The following is a 24,170-nucleotide window of genomic DNA, read 5'->3' as shown; positions in this document are numbered from 1 at the left end:
TCCCGCAGTGGCCGTCAACAGTCGGCGATGAGTTTAGTTTTCAAAACAAGAGTCTGGTCGCCACTCGTTGGCCGTACTCGCGTCTAAACGAAAACTTACAATATTATTGGAGACCAGTGATACAAAAGATCGTGAGGTACCCGAGTCTCGTGCGGCCTAGTTTCTTCCGGTGTTTTCGCCTTTCTCGTTAAAACGTGACGAAAAAAAATGGACACCCTTCGCGAACAGGTGATGATCAATCAGTTCGTGTTGGCTGCAGGTTGTGCCAGAGAGCAAGCGAAACAGTTGCTACAAGCGGCGCATTGGCAGTTCGAGGTAAGAGAATAACTTTCCGCATCTTTTTTCCAACAAACATTGAGAACTTCACTATACTTATGCCCGTCGCGGCTCGATACTTTCTACGTAAACAAAGGAAGCGAAAATGGCCGACCGCTTGAACGATACTATCGTTGTTTTAACCGAAAAGTACAACGTATCCGTACGGATTAAACGAAAAATAAAGTTCGTTTCGATCCGTTCGATCGGTATTCCTCCATCGGTTATCACGAATGTTTGCATTAAAATTCGATTAGCGATTACGATTCGTGACTGTTGATGACCTAGTCGACACATTTACTACCACACAGGATGAAGTATTTCATTCATAAAAATCGTACGATGTTGCTAAGAGGTTTTGTTCGTTATTGTTGTTACGTGTGGGAATGTTTGTATACAATCAAGATTCTATCGTAGTACATATACGCTATGAGAGTTGCCGTTTGTTTTCGTATAGGTATTTATAATTGTATTTAGCTACAAATCTTAGTTTTAGACTTGGCTTTTATTCACTAACGTCGGTTAAAGCGTGCATTCGTCCTGTGTAAAGTTACGCCGTCTTAAAATAGGGTCACGCGTCTATATTATAACCGATTTCTTCAAACACGCTCTGCAAACAGACTTGGCTAATAACAGTTAAGGACAATGTTGACATCGCGTGCGGCAATCGTGGACAATAATTATCTTTACGGTAGAAGGTATCCGAGTCTATCGATTAACGGAGAATCGTTCTACTAAAATCATTCTTCGTTACATGTAAATTAGATTACATTTAGCTCGTTCGACATATGGCAAAGTCGTGAGCTACTAATGATCTTATACGGGTCATTCGGCAGGGAACAGGAGCCGTGTTTCAGCATTTGATTAAAAGAAGGTTCGGTTGTTGATTAAAATTGTAAATTACGTTATAAAATAGAACAGGTCATTTATCGATTACCATACGCGATGTAAACAGATTTTGTTGATGCACGAACACGCATACCGGTGAGCGGCAAATGTTAGAAATATGCTGTAAGTTCATTTTTTCTTCCACCGCTACGCGAAATCAATGAAGTTCGTATTTCTCTGATATACAATACACGGGGAGTATCAGTATTCCGCCATTCAGCTAATATTTATTAGTATTATCCGGCTCTTCTTTTGTGAAAGGTTTACATATTTCTGACGATGGCGTATTTAAAGAGGAAATAGAGCACGGAAATACCGTTCCAATAGCTTGAATGAGAAAAGGTACAATTTTAACTCGGAGCATATATGTTTATCCAGCGACCAGCATTAAATTGATCTATAACAGCTAAATGATAGATAGCGAGATGAAATTGGCTATTATGCGCTACGTTTACTACAGGCCGTACACGATCGCAATGTGAGGTTAGAACAGGGACGGGCGGGTAGGGCAGTCTCTTGGAACAATGCGATACATTGTAATTCAAACAAATCAGGATATGGCATGCCATTTCAATTGCATCATTTAAAAAGTAAAAACCCTGCATCGTACAGTAATTGTTAAAATTGTTTCATTGTTATAAGATGTCAGAAAAGATCAACAGTTTGTAATTGTTTATAATGGAAGCCGGTTGCCGGTGACCCTCGTGGCGAGCCATCGCTGAAATTCTAACCTTAAATAAAACTCGGAATAAGGGGAGAGCCGCGTTATCACGGTTAAACTCGGAGGAGCAAAGGGAGATGAAAATTCAGTCCGTTCGTTGAATTCGGTCTGAAAACTTTCTCTGGCTCGGCTGCTAATGTGTTTAACAACAGATTACGACATAGGTTCTAATGACTACTGGCAAGTCTCTGTGTACGTTATTCCGGTACCTTTCCAGTCACTCCCTCTCCGTCTGGTGCCCCTCCACCGGTATAAATACCCAATACCAGGAGGTGCTTTCACGAGATTATCCAATGAGCGTATAACATCTCTCGATATTGCAAACTAGTTAACCCTTACCTCTTTAATCATTTTCTCATACAGTTTAACAATGAAATAATTGGAAAGTAAAAATCTTTTGTTGAAAAGAAAAAGTAACGCGACCTAATGGGATGATATGACAATATTCGATGGGAATCCATTACGTTGGGATCTAATTGCATAGTTACCAATCAAAAATAGTAACAGGAGCATTGTTATCGTTATCGTTGAGACATGCCATTGTTATCGAAGATCCTGTTCAGAGATCAACTTCCAAGCTAGAGAAGCGGCAAGATTACGACGATCCCATTGTGGTGACATCTGGCAAAGTCCATCTGTTCTGTTTTTGTCGCCGTCAGTGTTTCTCATCGTTAACAGACCAGTACCTTCGTTTCTATTCGACGAAGGTCAGCAAGAACTCTGCTGGACCACGATAATTTAGTCGACGCGTTTACGTTTCTTTCCAAGTTCCGCGAGAGCTGAACAGTTTCACGGCTGGTATCGTTACGTACGTGTAAATTTTACTTTCAATTGTTTTTTGTTATAAAACAAAGCAGCGATAAATTTTTACATCGATAGTTGGTTCGATAGACCGTTCAAATAACGCGCCGAAAGCGCTCCGCAATTGTGCACTTCTGGCGGCAATTTAGGACCAATCAGAAGCGGCGACGTTTCAGGGATGTCCGCGCAGGCCAATGGGATTGATTTTTGAAATGCAATTGTATCGCGTTGTATCAAGAAATAATTCGTATCGAATAAGGGAAAGTAATATTATTTCAAATGGTTATTTCTTATTTTAGTATTAAATTGATCTAGACCCGCGGTATGTTTTGTTTGTAAATAGCGAGACGGGAAACATAAAGGCGCGCGTTTTTAATTGATGCTTTAGGCGATCGGCGCGAAAGTTTACAGCCGCAGATCAATGACTTCGTATGCGCAACGACTTTTAACCATCGACCCAATTTCTACGAAAAATTTGCACACAATTCGTGCTCGATTCACGCGTACACGCGACATTCTTACCGAAGCTTTTTAATGTCATTTCCGAGAAAAACAATCAGGTATTCCTAGAGACTTCGATCGTGTCTCATTTAATTTTCTTCGAAACTGTTCCCCATTTCTACCAGTACGAGTTCCACATTTCAAGTATATCATCCACATTGGTTTCATTTCATTTCTAAAAAAGGTACCGAATATCGTTGATAACAAACAGTTGAAATATTTGATTATTCGATAAAACGATCACGTTTGTGTTGTGTGTGGAAGCTTTCCACGAGCACATCGGGCTCGATTGCCTTGTATTAAGACAATCAGCAAGATTCTTATCGCTATGCTTGTTATACTAATTGAACTATACGTACATTCATTGTTAAACAATGACTTAAACCCTATTCCTAATTTCACGTGTACTACACCTCGTATTACGTTTGGAACAAAATCCCTGATCGATTTAGCGTAGAATGGCCCCTCGTTAATTGGGTATCATGGCGGATAGGTAAGACAAGAATCTAGTGCATTGCAGTTGAACTGCGGTTCATATTGTAGCAACAAAGTATCGAGCCAATGCTTATGCCTGTCTGCTGCAGTTAAATATTTCAACATCGTGCTAAGAAAGTCACTAAAGTTTCTACGTGTGCTAATATCTTTAGCTACTGTCCGACACGCGAGCAACGTTCAAAGTAACATTGTTTCGCGTACAGCCTGCTATAAAAGTATTTACTGTCCTCCGCTCATAAGAAGTCTAGTGCAACTCCACAGAAGCAAGCGGGGGTACTACGCACACATCGACTGACCCCGTACTTTTATACGCGCCTAATTGGCACACGTGACCGCTTCGACCAATCACACGTCGCGACGTAAAGTACGCGTGAGCTGGAGTGGGGCGCGACCAATCGGATCGCGGTATTTTCAATGGGATTTTTTGTGATTGGTGGATATGGATTATAATTTTATATTTTATTTATGAAATTGTTTCTATTTCCGATAAAGAGTTGAATACCTTCTATTATTTGCCTCGATATTCTTCTATCAAAAGATTATAATAAAACTTCCCTTTAACCGTACACATTTAAAAATTATAAACTGTGAAAAGAATGCTAAAGCTTTGTGGAACGAGAAATAAGAGCGGATGCTTCGTGGATGATGAAGTTATTCAAGCAGATGCCCATCAACGACGTCGTACTATTTTTATCAATATTTCCATATTTATAAAGGGCGAGGCGCCTAACATGTTTCCCTCGCGTTAACTTTTAAATAATAAGTTATACTTGGTGTGAAATAACCATAACAGTTTCCGTCAGGCAAACAAATTTCGCACGTGTAACCATTGATCTACCGATCCATTGAAATTCCGATGAATTTGCATAGATTTCAGCATATTTTCAATGGTAACGATATACTATTGAATCGTGTTTCACCTTGTAACACGATCTTATGAAAGGAACACGGTCGTTAATTACTATTCATCTGTTGATAGAATGTCATAGTAGTAATTTTACGGTTCAAGTATTGATTTTTTTTTCTCAGTGTGTGGTAAAATATTTAAAATAGATCAAGTGACAAGATACAAATTGTTCCATTTGGCTTACAATTAGCTAATCCCAGTTTTTTTAATTTCCAGACTGCCCTCAGTATTTTCTTCCAAGAAGCAGCGATACCTCCTTGCGCGCAAGGACCTGGTACACATTTCGGCCAAGTAAGTCGACTTGTTACGTTTTTGCCAAAGATTATCGGTAGTTCAAATAAAGCTTATCGCAAGTCTTGAATACTGTTCGTATCGAATCGTTCTTGTATTCACACCTGCATACAGTGAGTCGCAAAAGTTACTCAAAGAAATTCATATTTCGTTAAATTTCGAAAAATAATAAATCAGTAATAAGAGAGGTAGAACTTAAGAAAAAATATACACGTAATCTAAAGTTCAATTAATTATTTTATTGAGCCATCATTTTTTTCACCGACTGTAGATGTAGCTATTTTTACCCTATGACGGACAACGTGTTAATAAATTGAGTTTATAGAAGCATATAAAATCATCCATATTATGTAAATGAAGCGTTTGGTCCGTTGATACGATCTAAACGAAAACAGCCTTTAGTGTGCTCTAGTGACATCAGAGTCAAGGTAGGAGAGAAAATCAATTCCGTTGCCTGACCTTTTACAGAATCTCCTCTCTTTTCAAACAGTTTATTATTTTTCACCTTGAGCTTCTTACGTTTAAATCTTTCAATACGTTATTTAATATTAATTACTATTTGTACTGTCCTCCGCTCGTATGTAATCTCGCGGGACGGTACAGGGGTAAGAGAGGGATACCCCTTTACTACGCACACATTGAATAACCCCTTACTTATATACGAGGCTAATTAGAACACGTGACCGCTTCGACCAATCACACGTCGCGACGTAAAGTACGCGTGTGCTGGAGTGGGGCGCGACCAATCGGTTCGCGGTATTTTCAATGGGACTTCTTGTCGGCGGAGGGCAGTACTTTGAAAACTTTTTGCGTTCACTGTAAGTAACTGTTTATCATGAATAAAAACACTCAGGCTTGGTGTGATTACGTTAACGCAGCGTGTTAGATTGAAGATTCTCTTGAAAAATCTGTGATATCGAGTTATCGGTATCAAATATACGTCAGACCGTCTAAGGTACACATTACTGCATCATCATACCCTTGTACAGATTTAAGCAAGCAGCGTTATCAATGTTGTAATGAAAAAATAAATAAATAATGTTGCACGATGATAATGTTAGGGAGTTTATGATCGTAAACGAATTTCGCAAGAACAGACGTAACGGGTTAAAATGAATCACGGTGATTCAATGATACACGGGTGATACACTTGAAGCGGGAAACCGAAAATAGTGATTTATATTTGAAACAGGATATGAAGAAAGATACCTCTACGCGAAACGTATGAATTAAGGTCAAGGTGATTTTAATATGCGACAATTCACCGTGCTTTCTGGCGTTAACTGGTTCACGCTTAATTCTTTTCCTTTCTTTACAAGACAAGTATGTCGACGCTGATTTTCGATAACGTGAAATTTTTCATTTTTCATGTTATTATTATTGCATCGACGAGGCAACAATATGTTTATCGGCAGAACGTGTTTCGTTACCAAAAGTTCGTTGAAATGTTAATTTATCCTTAATTGAAAAGATACCGCGCGAGTGAATAACAATTACTCATTCTTGTTTTTACATTGACAATGTTTGAAAATGTTTATTACTAAGTTGGAAAGATAAAAGAATGATCGCGGTGCCAAATAGTTGAGACGTCTCAGAAGTACAGATTATAAATAGAATTGTACGCGAGGCTACTGGTGTCTAAATAAACAGACTGAATGTTATTGTAAGTAATAATCTACAGACGAGAGGGAAGTATATATACATAGTTCGCGGATTATTTTATATACAAAATTGAAACTCACATTTCTAGTCGAATTGGAACTTGAATTTTAACCAAAAAAATAAATTTAATTAGCTGGGCTTCAAGTTCCTATTGGTCTCTAGGAAATTTTCTTAAACTTTTCCCCCCATCAAGAAAGTATAGTGCAAGGATATAGGTATCTATATAGGGAAACTTACAATTATTTTCAGAATTCTAGATATTGGTTTCACCAATGAAATAGCAAAATCTGTTAAAATGAAAATTTTTTCGATATAAATATTTCAGACTTAATACCCACCCTGTTACCTTGTACTCTAGTGATAAAATAAAAAATTACTCTGCACTCGAGCGGCTAAACAGCTATTTAATAGTTCGAGCATGAAATAACTGAATCACTTAACATATTCACGATTAAGTGGTTTCATGTAAGATTAAATATCGCTTACGGAGATTACATCATTCCAACGTAATACAGAACGTTATTAAATAGAAATTTCTCACTTGTCTTTGCTAATATACCATGCTTGGCAAAACATGTTGATCCTCGTTGCAAATGCAGACTGTGGATATAGGAACTTTATATCATCCGATGGATGACTAATAAAAACAACTAATTATGTTTCTGGCTTGATTAAACGACTGATATACATTTTAATTGCACAGTGTTGCGTACAACAGGAAATGGAGCCGAATTAAAAATTATCATCACACGTGACGATGGTGTGATCCTATCATGATATCGAAACTCCTAAAAATAAGGATAGAAAATTGAAAATATTAAAGTTGCAATTTTGATCTTATTATCAGAAAACAGGAGATATCGAGTCTGATTATCAACCTTATTTGTTCTTAAATGATTTTCTATTCAGTCGATTTTATCAAGATTCTTATAAATAAAAATTAGATTTCTATTAACACAACGTTAATTAAATTGCAATTATTTTTGTATCATTTCTGTTTCACCTTTTCCATATTCTTTATTGCCTTTCACTCTGTAAATGTCAAAAATTTCAATATTTTTATCAAAATATCATCACTCGAAATCCTATCTCTGATTTTTTTTTCCCTCGATTAATTTGAGTGGAATGTAAATACATCGTATTTTTTATATCATCGACTAAATCCTCGAATATAAACAAACTGTTTTCCTTGAAATATTTAATATATTTCGTGTCACATATGTTGGATTATTTTCAATTAACATGCAATATATTCGTCGTTGTTATTATATCGCATCGCTACATCACATCGTAATTAACCCCGATTAACCTTTCATTAAGCTCTTTATCTTTCAGCTTAAAATTTCTACCGCATACATTGAACTATTTTTAGAACAATATAGTTGTTAATTATATTGTCAATATAGAAATGAAAATTTCTTCAATAAATCACTCCTTTCACCTGATTTTGTTAACACTAAAGATAATGCAAATCACGAAATAAGTATACTGTTAGTGAAAAAAAAAAAAAAGAAAAGAAAATATTATGTTATCTATATAGGGATAGTTGTGTCAACGATCGTAAATAATGCAGGCCAGATTATGGTTACATCATTTTGAAAAATTACGAGTCAGATAGGAAAACGAGTTAGATATACGTGATAATAAAATCTTTGTTTTGTTTATTTTTGTGAAAGTGAGCTGCTTAAATTCTTAGCTTGTTCTGTAATAGAATACTGTTAAATTAACTTAAATTTAAAAATTCAAATTCAATTAATGTTCACATTGAGCATTAATACACAATTTTATTTACCGGCTAAATAAAGTTTTACTACGATCCGCGCCTTTATTATCACTTTTATGAAATACAAACTATACAGATGTGTAATTATATCGAATTGTTGTGTAAGATTTTGATAAGAATATCAGGAAGTTGATACCGTTGATTTTTAATATCTTCATCATTCGATGCTACTTCATTGATAAATTAAACAAAGTCAATTCTTCTGTAAACAATCTTTATTATTGGAGCGGTTATTTTTTAACCTTCACGACTCCATCATTCATTAAACAATTTACATAGTGATTGAATTTTATAAAATTTAATATAATTACTGATGCGCGCTGCAATATTGCGTATCAAATTTTAATTGGTTAATTTCATGCAAGCCGAGCATTAGAATCTCGATAATTTTATCGATTGTAATACTGTTGCCGTGTTACTAAACACGTATTCATTTACTAGAAATCGTATTCGCGCAGGTGCTTCATTTAACGCGATCGTCGATTCATTTACCAAAGAAGAACTGTATTAATTTCACAGTCTGTTTCCGGGCGTTTGTATAATAACGAACCGTTCGGATTAATTAAAAGGCTCGTAAAACTACGTGGCATGACCATGTTGATTCAGCAGAATGAGTTCCTTTCTTAGCTTCTGCCACTTCAGGCTCGAACACTTTTTTCATGTGTGCATATTTTTTTCTGCTGACAGTCTCAAAAGAGTTTTTTTTTTTCTCTCGTATATGATAAATTGGTTTTTGTACATTACCACGAGCAATGAAAGCGAAAGCAAATTTATGAACAGTCTATAACGATGATTAAAATTGTACAGTGGCGAGCAAAGTAGACTTCCGTACCTAGGGAGAATGGCGTCGCAAGGGAAGGAGTACTATCCTCCGCTCGCAAGAAGTCTTGTGAGACTTGTAGAGAGTACGAAGGGGTACTATGCACACATTGACCGATCCCCTGCTTTTATATCAGCCTGTTAGTCCACGTGACCGCTTCGACCAATCATATGTCACGACCGAAAGTACGCGTGAGCTGTGGTGGGGGCGCGACCAATCAGATTGCGTGATTTTCAAATTCTCATAGGACTTCTTGTTAGCCGAAGACAGTACTTTAGGTTTTATTTAACTGAAGGAAATCTACATTGTAGCCAGGTGTACATATCAGTCGATTTTATTTTCCCTGCTGATATCATGAGAATATTATTCATAAAACCAATTTTATTGACAAGTCAATGATATCTTATCTACGATCGCTGGTTGTATCTCTTTACATTGGCTGCGAGCGTTCTCTTTGGTACGTATATACACTTCAGTTAGCGAACTTGGAAACATTATGAAAGGCAGAGAACCACTGTGGACAGATAGTTGCTAGGCGTGTTACTATTCTCGGTCGGCGGCATTCCGATAAGCCGTGTGCCAAATCTCTATCCAACACTGGACTAACGACAACGTTCAGATTCGAATGTGAAATTCTGGACTTTTCAAGCCATTTTTATTTAAGGGTGCATACCTAAGGAGGGCTAAAAAAAAGCATACACCCTTAGGAATTTATTTTTACAAAAATCTTGTTTTAATAAATTGCTGAAAATTACGATATCAATTTACATAAAACACGAGCTTAACATTTGATATGTTTAATTTCTGAAGCTGGGTCAATATGACCCTCTATCTATTGTACAAGGATGAAGGATATTCTGTTTGCATTTCTCTCTGTTTATTTATGCAATCATAGTCGGCTGTCAGCACACGTGCATCTTACACATTGTTACGTTCTGTCCACCTGGTACACCGACATCGCATTCAGAACCGGAAGGTTCGACGACCTTAACAACCGACGCGAGTTCTCTTGCTCGCAGAAAGCTTACTTTTGTTCCTCTCTTTTCACCCACCTTTACCCATAGATTTCTATCGCTTCGTTACACAGCTTACGTAAAACGTTCGTTCGTTCGTTATTTTTAGCTTAACATAGGAGACCAATGTCTTGGTCTCTCCGTGTATCCGAAATACAAACAGGAAAACGGACGTAACTCTTAAGACGATAAAGTCTCTTTAATTGGTCTAGGACAGTTAACTGCTTGAATTAGATGAATGGAGCACGAACTATGGTTTGCTTTTGCCCTTACACGCCAAATCCACCGTGTAAAAGAAAATTATTTTACTTATCGATTTTTAAAGAAAGAATCTATGTTTACGAGTAGAATACAGTCATGCGCCCTAGTCACGACCTAAATAATCTCGCACGCAATGCATAGGGACGTAAACAAACAAATCTATAAGTCAAATATCTCGATGATATGTTACAAGAATTTATAAAGAATATTCTCTTTTTTCTTCTTCTAGATAACGCCGTGTAATACACCAGCCACCCCACCAAATTTTCCTGACGCGCTTTTAGCCTTCTCGAAAATGTCTGCGGGCGACAAAACTCCTTCGGGTAAGTCCCATTTTACTATCATCATTTTTATGTGAGCTGTTTTACTTGAGCCGAGTGTAAAAAGTTCTAAGTATTTAAATGTGTTTTAACGCTTGGATGCCTGTATCACGTATTCATGATTTCTGATTACTTTATTAAATACTAATAACAATTCAATGTTCTCAATTTCAAAAAGCGATTTTGTTCTATTTGATCGAATAATTTTAATGAAAATAAGAATAGAAAAATGATAATAATCACTTTCAAATATTTGATTTTTAATATTCCATTCATTAAGTATAACCGTGTCGAGTGCGCATGCGCGGCCAGAGCAATTGGTGATTGGACGCAAAGCCTTCTCCCACTCCTCCTCGCTCTTTGTTCAGGGTATATATAGCGTACAATTTTATATCCCCTTTCAGTATGTTACCTGCTGTTTTGTCACGCCAGAATGCACCTTTAACCAGTTTGAAATAAACTCTAACATTAACAATTATTATTTTTAATTGTATCAGGGACCATTTCTATCCTTATCCATGCCTCCAATTCTTCTGTACACCGTAACAATTCAGTCGTTAGCATTTATAAAATCATGCTTATTAAGCTTAACGATATCATCAATTTGGCATCAATTAGATATCGATAATCAATAAACGACACCTCCAGTTCGATGCACGAAGAAAGAAAATCACCCTTCCCTTACGCCTTCCCATGATGCAACTGTACCGCATGGATGCTTTGAAAACCACTAACGCTTGCAAAATGTTATCAAAGAAGAAGAGCAACTAGGATGTAGTTTGTCGTCGTTCGTCACAGCAGAATGAAAGAAATTCGTTGTGCTATTACAGGAATGTCGCCGAGCCAAAATGGATTGCATCAGAATTCGATGCAGACGGGGACGGCGGCGCAACACCATGGGGGACGGTGTAGCGTGACTGGGAACGCGCAACAGCAAACGCAAAGTCAACAATTAGGGCTAGGAGAGCCACAGAGATAAAAGAAACTGGTTATTCGGCGGCCCGTGCTCAAGATCCCGAGGTCGCACAAGATGCACGTAAACGGTGTTTGAAACAGGAGGCATGGTTTAAACGATCGAATTGCTCCCAGGGTTGTACACTGTGCGCCGCGACCGGTTATTATTCGATATTCGCGGGCCTCGTGTATTCTCTCATCCCTAGAAGGACGCATGGATTTTCCTGAAAAAAACGTGCGCGGAGAAAAAAAAACCCAGATTTAATTTAGCGCCCGTGTAGAAGAAGCAATCTCTGTTTAGAGATCCAATCATTAATTGAATCACACACGGTATACGTGGATCTCTAGAATAGCCGGATACGACCCTCGATTGTTTATTCTCGTTATTCTTTGATGGTATATCGATATCGAACCGAACGTCGATCATGGATCTAGCCTGTCGAACCTCTCGAATACTCTCTTCTTCCGTCGGATAATACAGGTCAGAGGTTATGCGTGAAAACGAGAGAGGGAGTGAGAGGGAGACAGCTGAGGTTATACAAAGACTATTTCTTATATTTTTTTTTTTCCTCTCCTTTATAAATGTGCTGTTGGGACGGTAGTTCCTATGATTATGAAAGACAGCGATACTCCTTAGCGCTTATAAAATTAGTATGCGTCCAGAATGCCGCTTGATGTAAATGAGTAGCGAGAAGCCTCCTCCACCGTCCCGGGTATCTTCCTTGTTGTTTCTCGATCTACAGACTCGCGGCTAAATAAGAAACGTGTGTGCGGTCCGTGAATCGCGGAAGTCAATGAGAAATTGAATATCGCTTCCACATCATAGTACAAAAAATTGCCAGCACTGGATAAGCGCTCAGCCAAGAACACTAGTTTCTCATATTTTTTTCTTTCCTCATAGCTAAATGATGAACATTATGAAATGAATTTCGATTTTAGTTGACCGCGAGTCACTTGGCTTTTTTGGGAAACGATTGAGCTTGATCGAGAAAGAGAGAGATTTACGTAGAAATTTGAGTTTGTCGGTATTGTTTTGTTGGGAAAACAAAATTTATTATTCATCCTCGAACGGAACGAGCGATGAATGAAAATATGAGGCTAATTATAATAAAAGCGGAATTACAATGAATTGTTGTGTAAAAATATGTAAAAAGAAATTTACTGATTATGCAATGTCTACATAAGTATTTATGTAATGTTATTCGAATAACTATACATTTCAAAAATCCTTTCTACAGAGAAATCACTTGCTCAGGTAATATCCAGTGTAGGTCATTTTTATCTACAGAAAAAATCAAGCAGTGGAGCTACGTTTAGATGAGCTGTTTCATTGTCAATTGAATTTACAAATAGGAATATGAATAGATACATATTTCATACTGTTTCACAAAAAAAAAAATCTTATACGGCAGCTCGTGTAATTTATCAGGACAGTATATATATATATAATAAAAATGTGTTTCATTTAATCATTCTTATAGTATAGCGATCAATAATGCATCACTAAAGTTTAGCTTCATTTTCACATAAACAATTTATTTCCTACGACAGCGTATTTAATTTTGCGATACATCTATGACTTGTAATTAGTTTAAATGGATAAAAGAAATTTCATTGTCTAAAAAGTTATATTTAAAGTTTAATTAACTAGTCACAATGTGCAGATTTCTTACTTGCAGTGGTGTTTTTTTTTCTGGGGCACCCCTGGGGAATGACGCAGATTGGACTTGCGTAAACGTGCCAGCACCAAACGCTTGTTTCCATGAAATGGCAACACTTGCGAGGAATTTGAAAATTTATTTTATAATATCTATAGCAAGGCCAAAGTGCCCCTAGTTCGGTCTTTAGTCTGTTGACAGCAGACGTAAATTTCCCCAGATTCTCGCAGACTCTTTAAGTCATAGCGAGTGTACGCGAGTGGGTCGTCGTTAATGAACTCGAACATCATCACAGTTGTCATAGAAGTCGAAGATAATTTCAATTCTGCGTGATTTTCGTAAGTAAAGTTAAAAAGCAATTTCTAATTTTGGTAGTGTTGTCATAGCGTCTGGGAATTTGAATAGGAAACGATCATCAACGACGATGGTTCCCTCCCGTATCCCTAGCGTTGCATAGACCGCTTTCCCGCGGTTCATGATTTATTGTGATAGTTGTTTTAATTATGCTGATTCGTTTGAGCTAAAAGTTTTGAGTATAGAAATTAGGAGAAGATGACAAGTACATCTTACATCACTGAGGTCAATTTCCCGTTGTTCTTTAAATATACTGGCGTCTTGCCATTGGTATCCAGGGTTATAATTCACGCGAGAATTCCGGATCCAAACAATATTCATGAAATATGGCGTTTGAAGTCTTCAATTTATTGTGAGGCCATACCTCATGAATAGACTCGAATCGATAGTTGATACGATTTGTCTCTATAAATCGTCATTTTGTTTCGGATAATTGTTTTGAAAATTAGTAAAAGATTTTTCGAAGCCACGAAGTGGTGTTTTGTATCTGGTATATAGCGATGTAGCGAGCGGTAAGATAGTCCGGGATCGGGAAAATTTCAGGATGTAACTTGTTAAGTTTAAGGACGGTTAGAATCATAATCTTGACAAATGTGAGAAACGTTATGATCGATATAATTTTTAAAGATGAAATTGTTCAGATATTTGAGTTTCGCTGCAACTTCATCATTGTGCATTCATTTGTGTAAATATGATCAGAAATAATGTCATATAAAAATCGATATGACAAAATTTTTTTTTTTTTGTAAGGTATACGCTTTAATATCATTTTTTGTTTGTAACGTATAGACCAGTGTTCCGTAATTTATTTACCGTGGAATATACTTGATACATTATACTTTGTTCTCATGATTGTAAAATTGAAAGGTAAACGACTTATTGAAATTACAATTAGCATAACTCGATATCCTGTTCTTGAATTCGAATACAAATTCCGGAACACTGATCTAAACTATCATGAAAATATTATTATGTTAAAGCTCTTATTATTATTATTATTATTATTATTGTTTATTTGACTATCAATAATAATAAATAACGTTCATGTACATAATTCTAAATAAAACATAAATAATGGTGCTTTCATAGACTTTTATATAATTTCATGTGACTCTCATTCACGCCCTTTGTACATCGAACTTGAAGAGAGACTTGCTTATGAACTTTTAATACAAACTTATTATGTACATGTAATACAATAATCGATGAGCTAATGAATACAAATACAAATGATGTAATGTAAACGTTATATAGTTACAGAAATTATGAAAAAACTAAAACTGTACAACGAGTCAATTCGTTACGATAATGGTAACTTCATTTCATCACTTCTTCTTTTGTTTCATTACAAAAATGTAACAAAGCACTAATAATTCCCTACAATATTAATACACATCACATGTTTATATGCAACATTGCTTGTTACATTTGTGTCAGTTGCATAGAAAATATATGTACAATATATTTAGTATATAATATTTGTGGAAAAAATTGAAAATCTCACTACTAAAAATCATGTCTTTCATGATGTTTCTACACCTCTACCTAAGCCAGACCATCTATCTGGTACCGGTAAGAAATATCGATGCATAGCCGCTATGAAACGTGCACGATATTCTTCCGGTGATATTATCGTTGGTAACTTTCCCTGGCCACCTAATATGCCTGATTTCTTTACCATTGTTTCTAATTTCTTATCCCAAGTGAACGTTCGTATATAGTCTGCAATTGCAATAATTCATTTGACATTCCATACTGTGAAATATATAATTCCATAACTTACCTATTATGCCTAAAACGAGCTCGTCCGAGTTTGGTTCCAAACCTACTAATAAAGAGTAATCCATCACAGAATTATCAGCCAGGAATTTTGTGTCTTGTTCGATGGCTCTGTTTAAAACTGCTTTGGAATGTGATCTGATATAGAGCGGCGAATCACAGCTCACTGGAAATGTATCTCGTGTTTAGAATGGGGGAAAATAATTTGCGCACAAATCGGCATCAATGTTGTACCTACTGTTCAATAAGTTTTCATCCAATAATACCAGTTCTCCTTCGTGACATGTATCCTCAGGATTAACAAGCCGATTTCTCACCGATCCTTTCAAATCAAACTTGTCTGTTATTGTTCTTTTATAAAATAAATTCTCCATCACTAGAACACTAGTGCGAAGCGCTGCGTTTGTCGTATTATTTTTAAAAGATACTCTGTAAACACCGACTATCTTTCCCAACAGCGTTGGCTGTTTAGTTTGTTGGCATTTTTCCATATAGGAAAAATAATTTGGTGCAAAATCAAGAAATATTTGCATTTCTAGTCGGGACATCTCCTTTATGATGAACCTGTCATCTGTCACACAAAGAGATATTTTAGCAAAGTTAACATTTAGCAGTTTGATGAGTAACGTTGATGCATATTGTAGGCGTTTAGTAGAGGGGTAGAGGGTTTCTCTCCTACAATATTCATATAATAATTTGATACCTCGACTTTTACAAAATGTGCTTCCACTTTTTCCACCCCTTGCAGCCCACTGCACGCTTCGGCTCATGCTTCTGGTAAAACCGTCCTCTCCGCATGGTAAAACGTTTTCTCTGAAAGCAGCAAATTGTGCAGCAAAATATATTCTACAGTAAAAATTTGTTGTCGCGTCATTGAATTGTACTTCAATGTAGTTCTGTTGCTTCGCCGTTTTCTTATCTTCATCGATTTCCGCAACTGTCGATGGATTTGGCATATTAGAATCCACAGTTGAAACACTTTTATCTGAATCTATAGGAGTCGCAGAATTTGGACTATTCCCACGGAAAAATGATAGAACGGACGGTCGTTTAAATTCTCCTGATTGTGTTATATCAGCAAAATTCTCCTTATTGTCCGGAAATTTTCGTTTAATCAACGGACTAGGATTTAGATCAGGCCCTTTTGTTGTACGCATCAACTCGTGCAATGCATGTTTGTAGTCGTGTGAATCAAGTGCATATGCAATTATAGATGAAGGCTCTGATTCGTATACCACTATAGGTACAACCGACCTATAAAAACATATATCCCTGTTTATTTTGATGATCTTTGGATCATCTGCTATTATTGATTAGAACATGAAAATGATATTAATCATACCCAAGTGGAAGTAAGTGGTGTTCTAAATTTCCCAATGGATTAGCTATTGGCTGAGCTACAGAAACCGATGGTAACAATTGTGATAAAATCGTTTTCTTCTTTTTCTTTTTATCCGGCACATCGTCTAACGCAACAGGTAACACATCAGAGTGTGATCTTTGATGCATCTTTGGAGATCCCTGAACAACAACAATTTCTTCAGTATTATTACTTTCTAAAACTTCATTGTCCGAGCTTTCTAAACCTTCGATTCCCTGCAAATCGTGTTGCGCTGTTGCAATAGCATCGATAGCATTGTAATCAGCTGACATAGGACTTAGATCTTCAAGTTGCGATTCCGACGCGGTGTCTTCGGTTATATACCCATCTGTATCGATTATGCTATTGCTACCAGCGGTCAAAGATCGTTCGGTAAAACGTCGTGGTCTTTCGTCCTTCTTTTTAACAGACATTTCCAATATCTTTGCGTTCCAGTTGAACACAACCTCTGATATCAGTCGTTTCAAAATCACAATTCCATCCTCTATTCTGAACATCAAAGCTTGCACCTGTTTTTCAGAGACCTTACCTTCAAGCTTTTTATTCTCCAACGTTGGAGATGTCAGTTTCAATTGAATCTCTTCAATTTTGTTCTTGAAATATTGCTGATCTTTAGTTAACTGCTGTTTCACAGCATTCAAATTATCCGCATCAATTTGTAAAGTTAACAATTTCTCTCGTATTGAGGAGAACACTTCGTCTCCTTTTAACGCTATACTCTTCATCTCTTCTATCACATCGGCGTGCTGTTTCGGATCGTACACGATATTTATCAACGGAGGCGGTAAAGAGATCTCCCATTGCGATATTCTTGTGTACTTAAATATGGCCAGCATATTTTTCTTTGTAAAATATTGATAGTGATCGTGATGAAGCGAATGTTGACAACTATCTGTACCACGTCTTGTATATGCACTACCATGGAAACGTAATTCCAGATATTTGGCAAAGGATAAAGACCAAGTGTCGTCTGACATCGGTACCACCGGTGAGACGCTTTTACATTTCATACACTTGCTCCACATTAATATTTGATTTGCGTTCTCTTGAGAAAAAGGCTCGGTGCTCATTTCGCTTAAGCTAATATGTATGCATCCACCGTCGTGGGCGAATCGCCGAACATGCTGAGCAATTTGTGCCCGACATGCCTGAGCAGGACACTTGTATTCAGAAGTCAAACAGTATCGTTCCAAAAAACGTCCCAGGGCAATGTCGTTCCTTCCATATAAATCCATATTTACTACCCATGGATTCACACAAAACGCTGGTGTATCGTTACCGGTATGGGAAAAACTGCAAAATAATACGGATAAACGTTGATGGCTCGCAGGATCCAAACAATCAGGCCATACCGGTGTTTGATCATTCATTTCAGACTGCATTATAATCTGCTGTTTGTCTGATAAAACGTTATTCGTTGGATACAATCGACTACCACATGCTCTAAAATTAGCTAATAACGCTTGTACTTCTTGACTATCAACGTCGGTAGTTAATCTCGCTTGAACAAACGGATGCTGAGGCTTTAATTTTAATTTCAATAATGGATTTTCTATTCTCGATTCTATCGACATGTTAGTCGCTTTAATCTCTTTCACTTTATCCACGAATTGGACAGAATAAAAGATTTCCCTTGGAAAGAAACTTCGCAACACGCAGTTCCTTCCTGTCTCTGTTTCCAAATACGGCACAGAAAATTTTAAATAAGGCGAAACACTTAATATGGTTCCTTCAAGTGCTTTCTTAAATTTGTTTAATAGCGGTAAATCGGCAACGCTTAAATGTTGACCGTTCGGACTAGTTTGACTGAAGACATCTTCGTCGCCTTCGTTTAAATACTGATGCAACGGATCGCTATGATCGCTTATGGATTCTCCATAGATACGTTTCTCTTCCGAGGAAGCTTTATCTTTTATCCTCAATCTTTCAAATTCTTCTTTAGCATTTTTATTTTTCTCGTTAGCTTTACTTCCAAACAATTCAATTGTACTATTTGGATCTTCGCTGCTATCTATTCCAAGTCCAGTAGTATTATTTAGACCATCGTTATTGATCGACGTGTTACTTGCTACGTTATCCTCTGTACTTTTTGTACAAATCACAGAAGTTTTCGTTTTAGGCTTAAATAATTTTAAAGTATCGTAAGGATCAGCATCTTCGGACAGTATAGAAGATATTTGTTTAACAGAATTTGAATTTAATATATTTTCAGTACAAGTCTGATCTGATACTGTATCTTTTACTGGTACACTTTCATTACCTGAAATCTCTATTTCTATACTTTGTTTACCGTTTGATATATTCTCAGAATCTTCCTGAATTTTTGTTACTTTCAAAATTTCTGTACTATCTGTATACTCTTTATGAGTCGACGATGAATCATTAACTTCGTTGCTTTTAGTATGCACTATTTTGTTGATTTTTTCAAAATCTTCGGTATCTTTGTTTAACGTTTCATCTAAGAATGAATTATCTTTAGGCGATGGTGGTCTAGCAAATTCATCCATAAGAAATGATTTTTCAAGACGCCAAGAATAAGCAGCAAAAATCATCGTCGAAGTTACGTTCTTTACTTTTTTTAATTCTGGTTGAGAACCACCTCGCAACAAGATCGTAGCTCCAAGATGTGGGTTTGCACATCCCTCAAAATACATCAAAGTTTTGATACCATCTGGAAGGTAGAAATTTAGATGGTTAAAAATTAAAAATTTAAACAAATTCAGATCTTTCGTTACTCACTTTTCTCGCTTGAAAAATTTCGTAAATAGAATTTTTTACATGTACCAAGCATGTATCTTGCACTTATATGTGCATCGATAGTGTTCACAATATTAGCACCGGTACACCGTGCAACCCTTTCGAGAACGCTAAGTTTTACATTTAAAACAAGCGTTACTCCGCATTCTCTAAGTCTATCTTGTGCTAATCTTGATACAGAGCGATGTACGAGCACAACATCTGGACCAAGTGCAGTAATTCTAGCAACTGTATGACCTAAATACTCGTTCTCCTTTAAATTAAATATTTTTTTTTTTTTTTAATGATACCGACATTTCTAATATGGGTTAAATAATTTTTATCATACTTGTAACATCACCGGCTCCAAACTTAGTAGCTTTCCTTCTACGCGTTGATACATAAGTCCACACTGAAGTAATAAAATTTTTGGATGAGCTATCATTGCGTTCATTCCCCTGTGTGCAACATTTTTCGTACAAACTACGCCAGACACAATTTCACAATCATCTCTACCTCCACCTGGACATTTTTTTATTTGGACATATTGTCGAATATCTAAATCATCGACATTATGATTTAAATCGGGTCTAACGTAATCAATAATTTGATGAGCAATAGGAAGTATCACTTCCGACCAGCTCTGCGATAAACCTTCTTTATTAAGAAGTTGTTTGATTAATGAATCTTCGTGTTGTTTGTATGCTGATCTATAATTATATATCTCGTTAATTATGACTATATATGTTATTTTATTATGTACAATACTTACGTTAAGCATTCATAAGCATGAAGTTCTCCGAATACAGTTCTCAGATTTGTTGCTTTGTGCCAACCACCTTTTTCTTTAAATTCTTGTACTTGCAATGTATCGTTTAGAAGATCATCGGCAATTTTTAAATTACATTTATGCGATTTTACTGTGATTTCTTTCTGTTCAATTACACCATCACTGCTACTATCTACGGAAATTGTCGTTAAATCTTCCGACGTGGGTCTTTTCAATGTAACAGTGGACGCTTCCAAGTTTAAATCTAAATAGAAACTTGAACTAGAAGATGGTAAACGTCCAGTGCCTTGTTGCATGGAATTTGAAGGTTTTGTTTCACTTTCAGAATCTGAAATGTTAATGCAGCAATAGATCATCTCATATATATTACAAAGTAAAGTTGTAAAATTAATGCATTGGATTATACCAGTAGTTGAATCGTGTTGCGGAATTGTCTTTACCCATGCAGGTTCTTGGGCATCACATGTATTCTGAGTTTCAGTCAACAAATCCATAGTTTGTATATGTTGCAATTTCACTGGTTTAAATACAGTCGCTGTGTCGCTAAATACATTGTCAGCAACTACTGGTTCAATGAAACCTGCTTCTAATAATGCCTGCCCAATAGCAGTAGCCTGCACACTGTAAAATATTAAGTATTAATATTTTCTTTGATAGGTGTATATTTTTTATACCAATCATTTATACCGAGTAGCTGCCTTGTTTTGTGCTATCATCCAGTTCACTAATTCATTAGCTAAAAAGCAGTTGTGATAACTTTTCAGTCTAATTCTGTGCGTCTGTAGGAGAATTGCTTGACTTGATCTAAACAGCTCTTCATAAATCATTCTCAAAGAGGCGGAATTTTGTAAAGCAATAGATCGTTCTTGGGATGTCAGATAACTAGTTGCTGACCTAAAAAGTATATTTATAAAATAATTACATATTTAAACAGTCGGATATGAAATAGGTATAAAGCAATACCGTCCAATAGCATATTTTTCTTCCATGTATCCAACACTTGGCTTCCTGCAGATTGAAGTATCATCCTCTACAGATTCATTTGCATTTTTCTGAGTTATAGGCGGTGAATCGCTTCCATATTTAACTTGGAGATCTTCTTGTAATGCTTTTAAATCTGCTGATAGGTCACTCCTCATGTCTGATGATTGTAAATAAGATAGAACTACCTTACAGCAATAGGTACAAACTCTGAGATCTCCTGTAATATAAATTTATTTAATACAACATACAGAAATGACCCATAATAAATATGCATCTATTGCTTCCATACCAGTGCATCCCATAATCTTTCCAGGTATCTGATCGCAACAACATTTTGAACAAAATATTTGACCACAAACGCGACAGTGATGCCTTCTACGAAATGTTGTAAACCGTTCGCCACATTCGTAACACTGTTTGCTCACGTTATCCGGCATCCAATAACTTCTTAACTGAGAATCTTTGTATGAACGTAAATTCTAAACATAATTGATAATATAGTTGATTTGAATAATTTACATTGTTCATATAATACGTAGGAAAAGATCTTACATTGCTTTTCAAAGCTACAATGTTACTAATGCGTTTTAAAACATTTGGTAAACTTCTGCCTTCGCGAGTATCCAATGGAAAGTTCATCATGCTTGAGCTATCATCTTCAGGTGTTTTTTCTGTACTTTCTGATTGCTTCCATGACTCAGAATCAGAGGAGCTTTGCTCCTCGTTAGTAGAAGAAATTGTAGAATCGTCAACATTTTGTGAACCTAAAGAAAAGATTTATATAGGATATTTACCATGTCTGTATACAATAATAATAATAAATGAATAACTAAAGTATTATAAATAAGTATTACAATTAAAGCACAGTGTAAGAAAAGTAATACTTACTTCTAGTGAAGCTAAAAAATTTTGAAAATAAGGAAGCTACAACTGGTTGACTTTCCTCGGGGCTTAACGGAGCAAACTCCGTAAGTTTGGATGGTGAATTCATATTCTTATTCATATTGTCCGATGCTATCTTCCTCTAAACATTTTTAACATAAAGTGTTCACAAGCTACTGTTTCTGCACCTGCGCTGACGAATACACACGAAATGTTTTTGACAGTGATGTCAGATTATCGTGTTTATTTTATTTTGATATGCTTGAGATAACTGCAGATGGCAGCGCATACACGGTACAGGTTGATGAAAATGTTTTAGGCTATGTTGGTATTTCAGATTAAACAACAATCAATAAAAAATACATATAAAATGTTTTATTAACAATTTTTGAATACAATATTTGTAATATATCACAACAGCTTTATAAAATATATTCAAAGTCTGGAGTGCATTCCACCAGCAGCTACAATAGTTTCACCAGTAACATACGAAGCATCGTCACTTGCTAAAAATGCAGCAACACCTGCTATTTCATTTGGTTCACCAAATCTTTGCATTGGTATCATTGATAAACTTGCTTCTCCTGCATCCCCTTCTACAATCTGTAAACAAGGAACATATTATATGATATATTTTATTATATATTTATATATGATTCATAAAAATATTTATAAACACTTACTGCTTGTGAGAATTTAGTTTTTATTATACCAGGTGCTATGCAATTAACACGAATTCCTTCAGATGCAAGATCAGCAGCAGCTGCTTTAGTAATTCCTAATAATGTTGTTTTACTTACAGCATATGCTCCTAGTAACTAAAGAATAATATATATATAATAATGATATTGTAAAATCAAATTTAAGAACTTACTTACACTAAATGGAGTATATGCACTTATTGAAGATACAATGATTATTGAAGGGGATTTACTCTTTCTTAAAAGTGGTAAAGATTCTTGCATTAAAAGATATGTACTTTTGACATTGACATCAAAGATTTTGTCCCATACTTCTTCTGGAGTATCAAGAACCATTGAAACACTGGGATTTGTAGCTGCATTTGATACAAGAATATCTAAACCACCATATTCTTTTTCTACCTGTAATGACATGAATGAATCATTTGTTTTATTTTGATAAAGAGCAAGATTCATAAATATTAATCTATAGATAAAGTTGATACTTGCATTTTCAAAAAGCTTTGCTCTATCTTCTTTTTTACCAACATGACATATGGTACCAGAAGCTTGTAATCCTTCAGATTTGAGTCGCTCTACTGCTTTCATCACATTTGATTCTTTACGACTGCTAATTACTACCTTGGCACCTTCTTCAGCTAGACGTTTCGCTATTGAAAAACCAATACTGAACAAAAGTAAAAGATAAATTAAGTTTAAACATTATGAATAATTTGTTGCTCTTAATTATAAATCACATTGAATACGTTATTTTACCCTTGTGTTGATGCTGTTACAATTGCTACTTTTCCTTCCAATCGTTTAAGATTCATTTTTGATAAATTCTGGCTAAATTTTCGCACACTTTGATTTAAACAACTGTATATCATAACAATATATTTAAAGTATAAAATACGGATGGAATTAGTTCGATAAATAATTCGAAACCTGCTGGAGAAGTTACATTGATAAGCAATGATGTATCCACTGAATAAAAAGATTATATATGTATACATGTACGCAGAATAATCGTGACATTGCACATTTTTATCACGTTGATAAAAATAATTTCCATAAATTAACTTATTAATTTACTTTGTTTTCTGTGCATACAATTTAATATTCATGTATGAGGTATTTTTTATTTATTAGAATTACAATGTAACGATATATTAAAGTTTAGCAATCTGTAAA

At 35.8% G+C, this 24,170-nt stretch overlaps 3 protein-coding genes across 5 annotated transcripts; 1 reads left to right on the top strand and 2 right to left on the bottom strand.

Moving 5' to 3' along the window:
- The first annotated feature begins 7 nt into the window (after positions 1–7).
- On the top strand, positions 8–12,300 carry LOC117608661 (UBA-like domain-containing protein 2). Of its 2 annotated transcripts, XM_034334103.2 has the most exons (4): positions 13–315; positions 4,845–4,919; positions 10,688–10,781; positions 11,609–12,300. In XM_034334103.2, the coding sequence occupies exons 1-4, from the start codon at positions 208–210 to the stop codon at positions 11,755–11,757; spliced, it is 426 nt and encodes a 141-aa protein (XP_034189994.1). In that variant the 5' UTR covers positions 13–207; the 3' UTR covers positions 11,758–12,300. The 2 variants fall into 2 exon arrangements, with proteins under 2 accessions (XP_034189995.1, XP_034189994.1); XM_034334104.2 differs by lacking the exon at positions 4,845–4,919 and having other exon boundaries at positions 8–315.
- Positions 12,281–22,530, bottom strand: fab1 (1-phosphatidylinositol 3-phosphate 5-kinase fab1). Of its 2 annotated transcripts, XM_034334089.2 has the most exons (14): positions 22,303–22,530; positions 21,967–22,178; positions 21,704–21,893; positions 21,394–21,631; positions 21,118–21,324; positions 20,837–21,051; positions 20,413–20,758; positions 19,990–20,350; positions 19,644–19,914; positions 16,866–19,575; positions 16,227–16,777; positions 15,762–16,094; positions 15,528–15,689; positions 12,281–15,466 (listed from the first exon to the last, which is right to left on the bottom strand). In XM_034334089.2, exons 1-14 carry the CDS (start codon positions 22,415–22,417, stop codon positions 15,267–15,269), a joined length of 6,111 nt encoding a protein of 2,036 aa, XP_034189980.2. In that variant the 5' UTR covers positions 22,418–22,530; the 3' UTR covers positions 12,281–15,266. The 2 variants fall into 2 exon arrangements, with proteins under 2 accessions (XP_034189980.2, XP_076547386.1); XM_076691271.1 differs by having other exon boundaries at positions 15,762–16,777.
- A 126-nt stretch (positions 22,531–22,656) lies between these two features.
- Positions 22,657–23,998, bottom strand: LOC117608657 (dehydrogenase/reductase SDR family member 4). The gene is made up of 5 exons (XM_076691505.1): positions 23,754–23,998; positions 23,483–23,664; positions 23,175–23,395; positions 22,980–23,114; positions 22,657–22,899 (listed from the first exon to the last, which is right to left on the bottom strand). Exons 1-5 carry the CDS (start codon positions 23,990–23,992, stop codon positions 22,732–22,734), a joined length of 945 nt encoding a protein of 314 aa, XP_076547620.1. The 5' UTR covers positions 23,993–23,998; the 3' UTR covers positions 22,657–22,731.
- Between the last annotated feature and the right edge of the window lie 172 nt (positions 23,999–24,170).

This window comes from Osmia lignaria, chromosome 2 (genome assembly GCF_051020975.1).
Source record: "Osmia lignaria lignaria isolate PbOS001 chromosome 2, iyOsmLign1, whole genome shotgun sequence".
NCBI lineage: Eukaryota > Metazoa > Arthropoda > Insecta > Hymenoptera > Megachilidae > Osmia > Osmia lignaria.
The sequence above is the reverse complement of the archived record's forward strand: the minus strand, read 5'-3'. Positions and strand labels throughout refer to the sequence as shown.

What these genes read in the sequence shown, in the direction of transcription:
- LOC117608657 (XM_076691505.1), bottom strand. Translation starts at nt 23,992, where the DNA reads ATGTATACATATATAATCTTTTTATTCAGTGGATACATCATTGCTTAT. An exon ending in GTAACAGCATCAACACAAGG is followed by an intron (nt 23,665 to 23,753) that starts GTAAAATAACGT and finishes ACTTTTGTTCAG; the next exon opens with TATTGGTTTTTCAATAGCGA. An exon ending in GTGCATATACTCCATTTAGT is followed by an intron (nt 23,115 to 23,174) that starts GTAAGTAAGTTC and finishes ATTATTCTTTAG; the next exon opens with TTACTAGGAGCATATGCTGT.
- fab1 (XM_076691271.1), bottom strand. Translation starts at nt 22,417, where the DNA reads ATGAATAAGAATATGAATTCACCATCCAAACTTACGGAGTTTGCTCCG. An exon ending in GCAACACGATTCAACTACTG is followed by an intron (nt 20,759 to 20,836) that starts GTATAATCCAAT and finishes TTAACATTTCAG; the next exon opens with ATTCTGAAAGTGAAACAAAA. An exon ending in CATGCTTATGAATGCTTAAC is followed by an intron (nt 20,351 to 20,412) that starts GTAAGTATTGTA and finishes ATATAATTATAG; the next exon opens with ATCAGCATACAAACAACACG.
- LOC117608661 (XM_034334103.2), top strand. Translation starts at nt 208, where the DNA reads ATGGACACCCTTCGCGAACAGGTGATGATCAATCAGTTCGTGTTGGCT. An exon ending in CGGCGCATTGGCAGTTCGAG is followed by an intron (nt 316 to 4,844) that starts GTAAGAGAATAA and finishes TTTAATTTCCAG; the next exon opens with ACTGCCCTCAGTATTTTCTT. An exon ending in GGGCGACAAAACTCCTTCGG is followed by an intron (nt 10,782 to 11,608) that starts GTAAGTCCCATT and finishes GTGCTATTACAG; the next exon opens with GAATGTCGCCGAGCCAAAAT.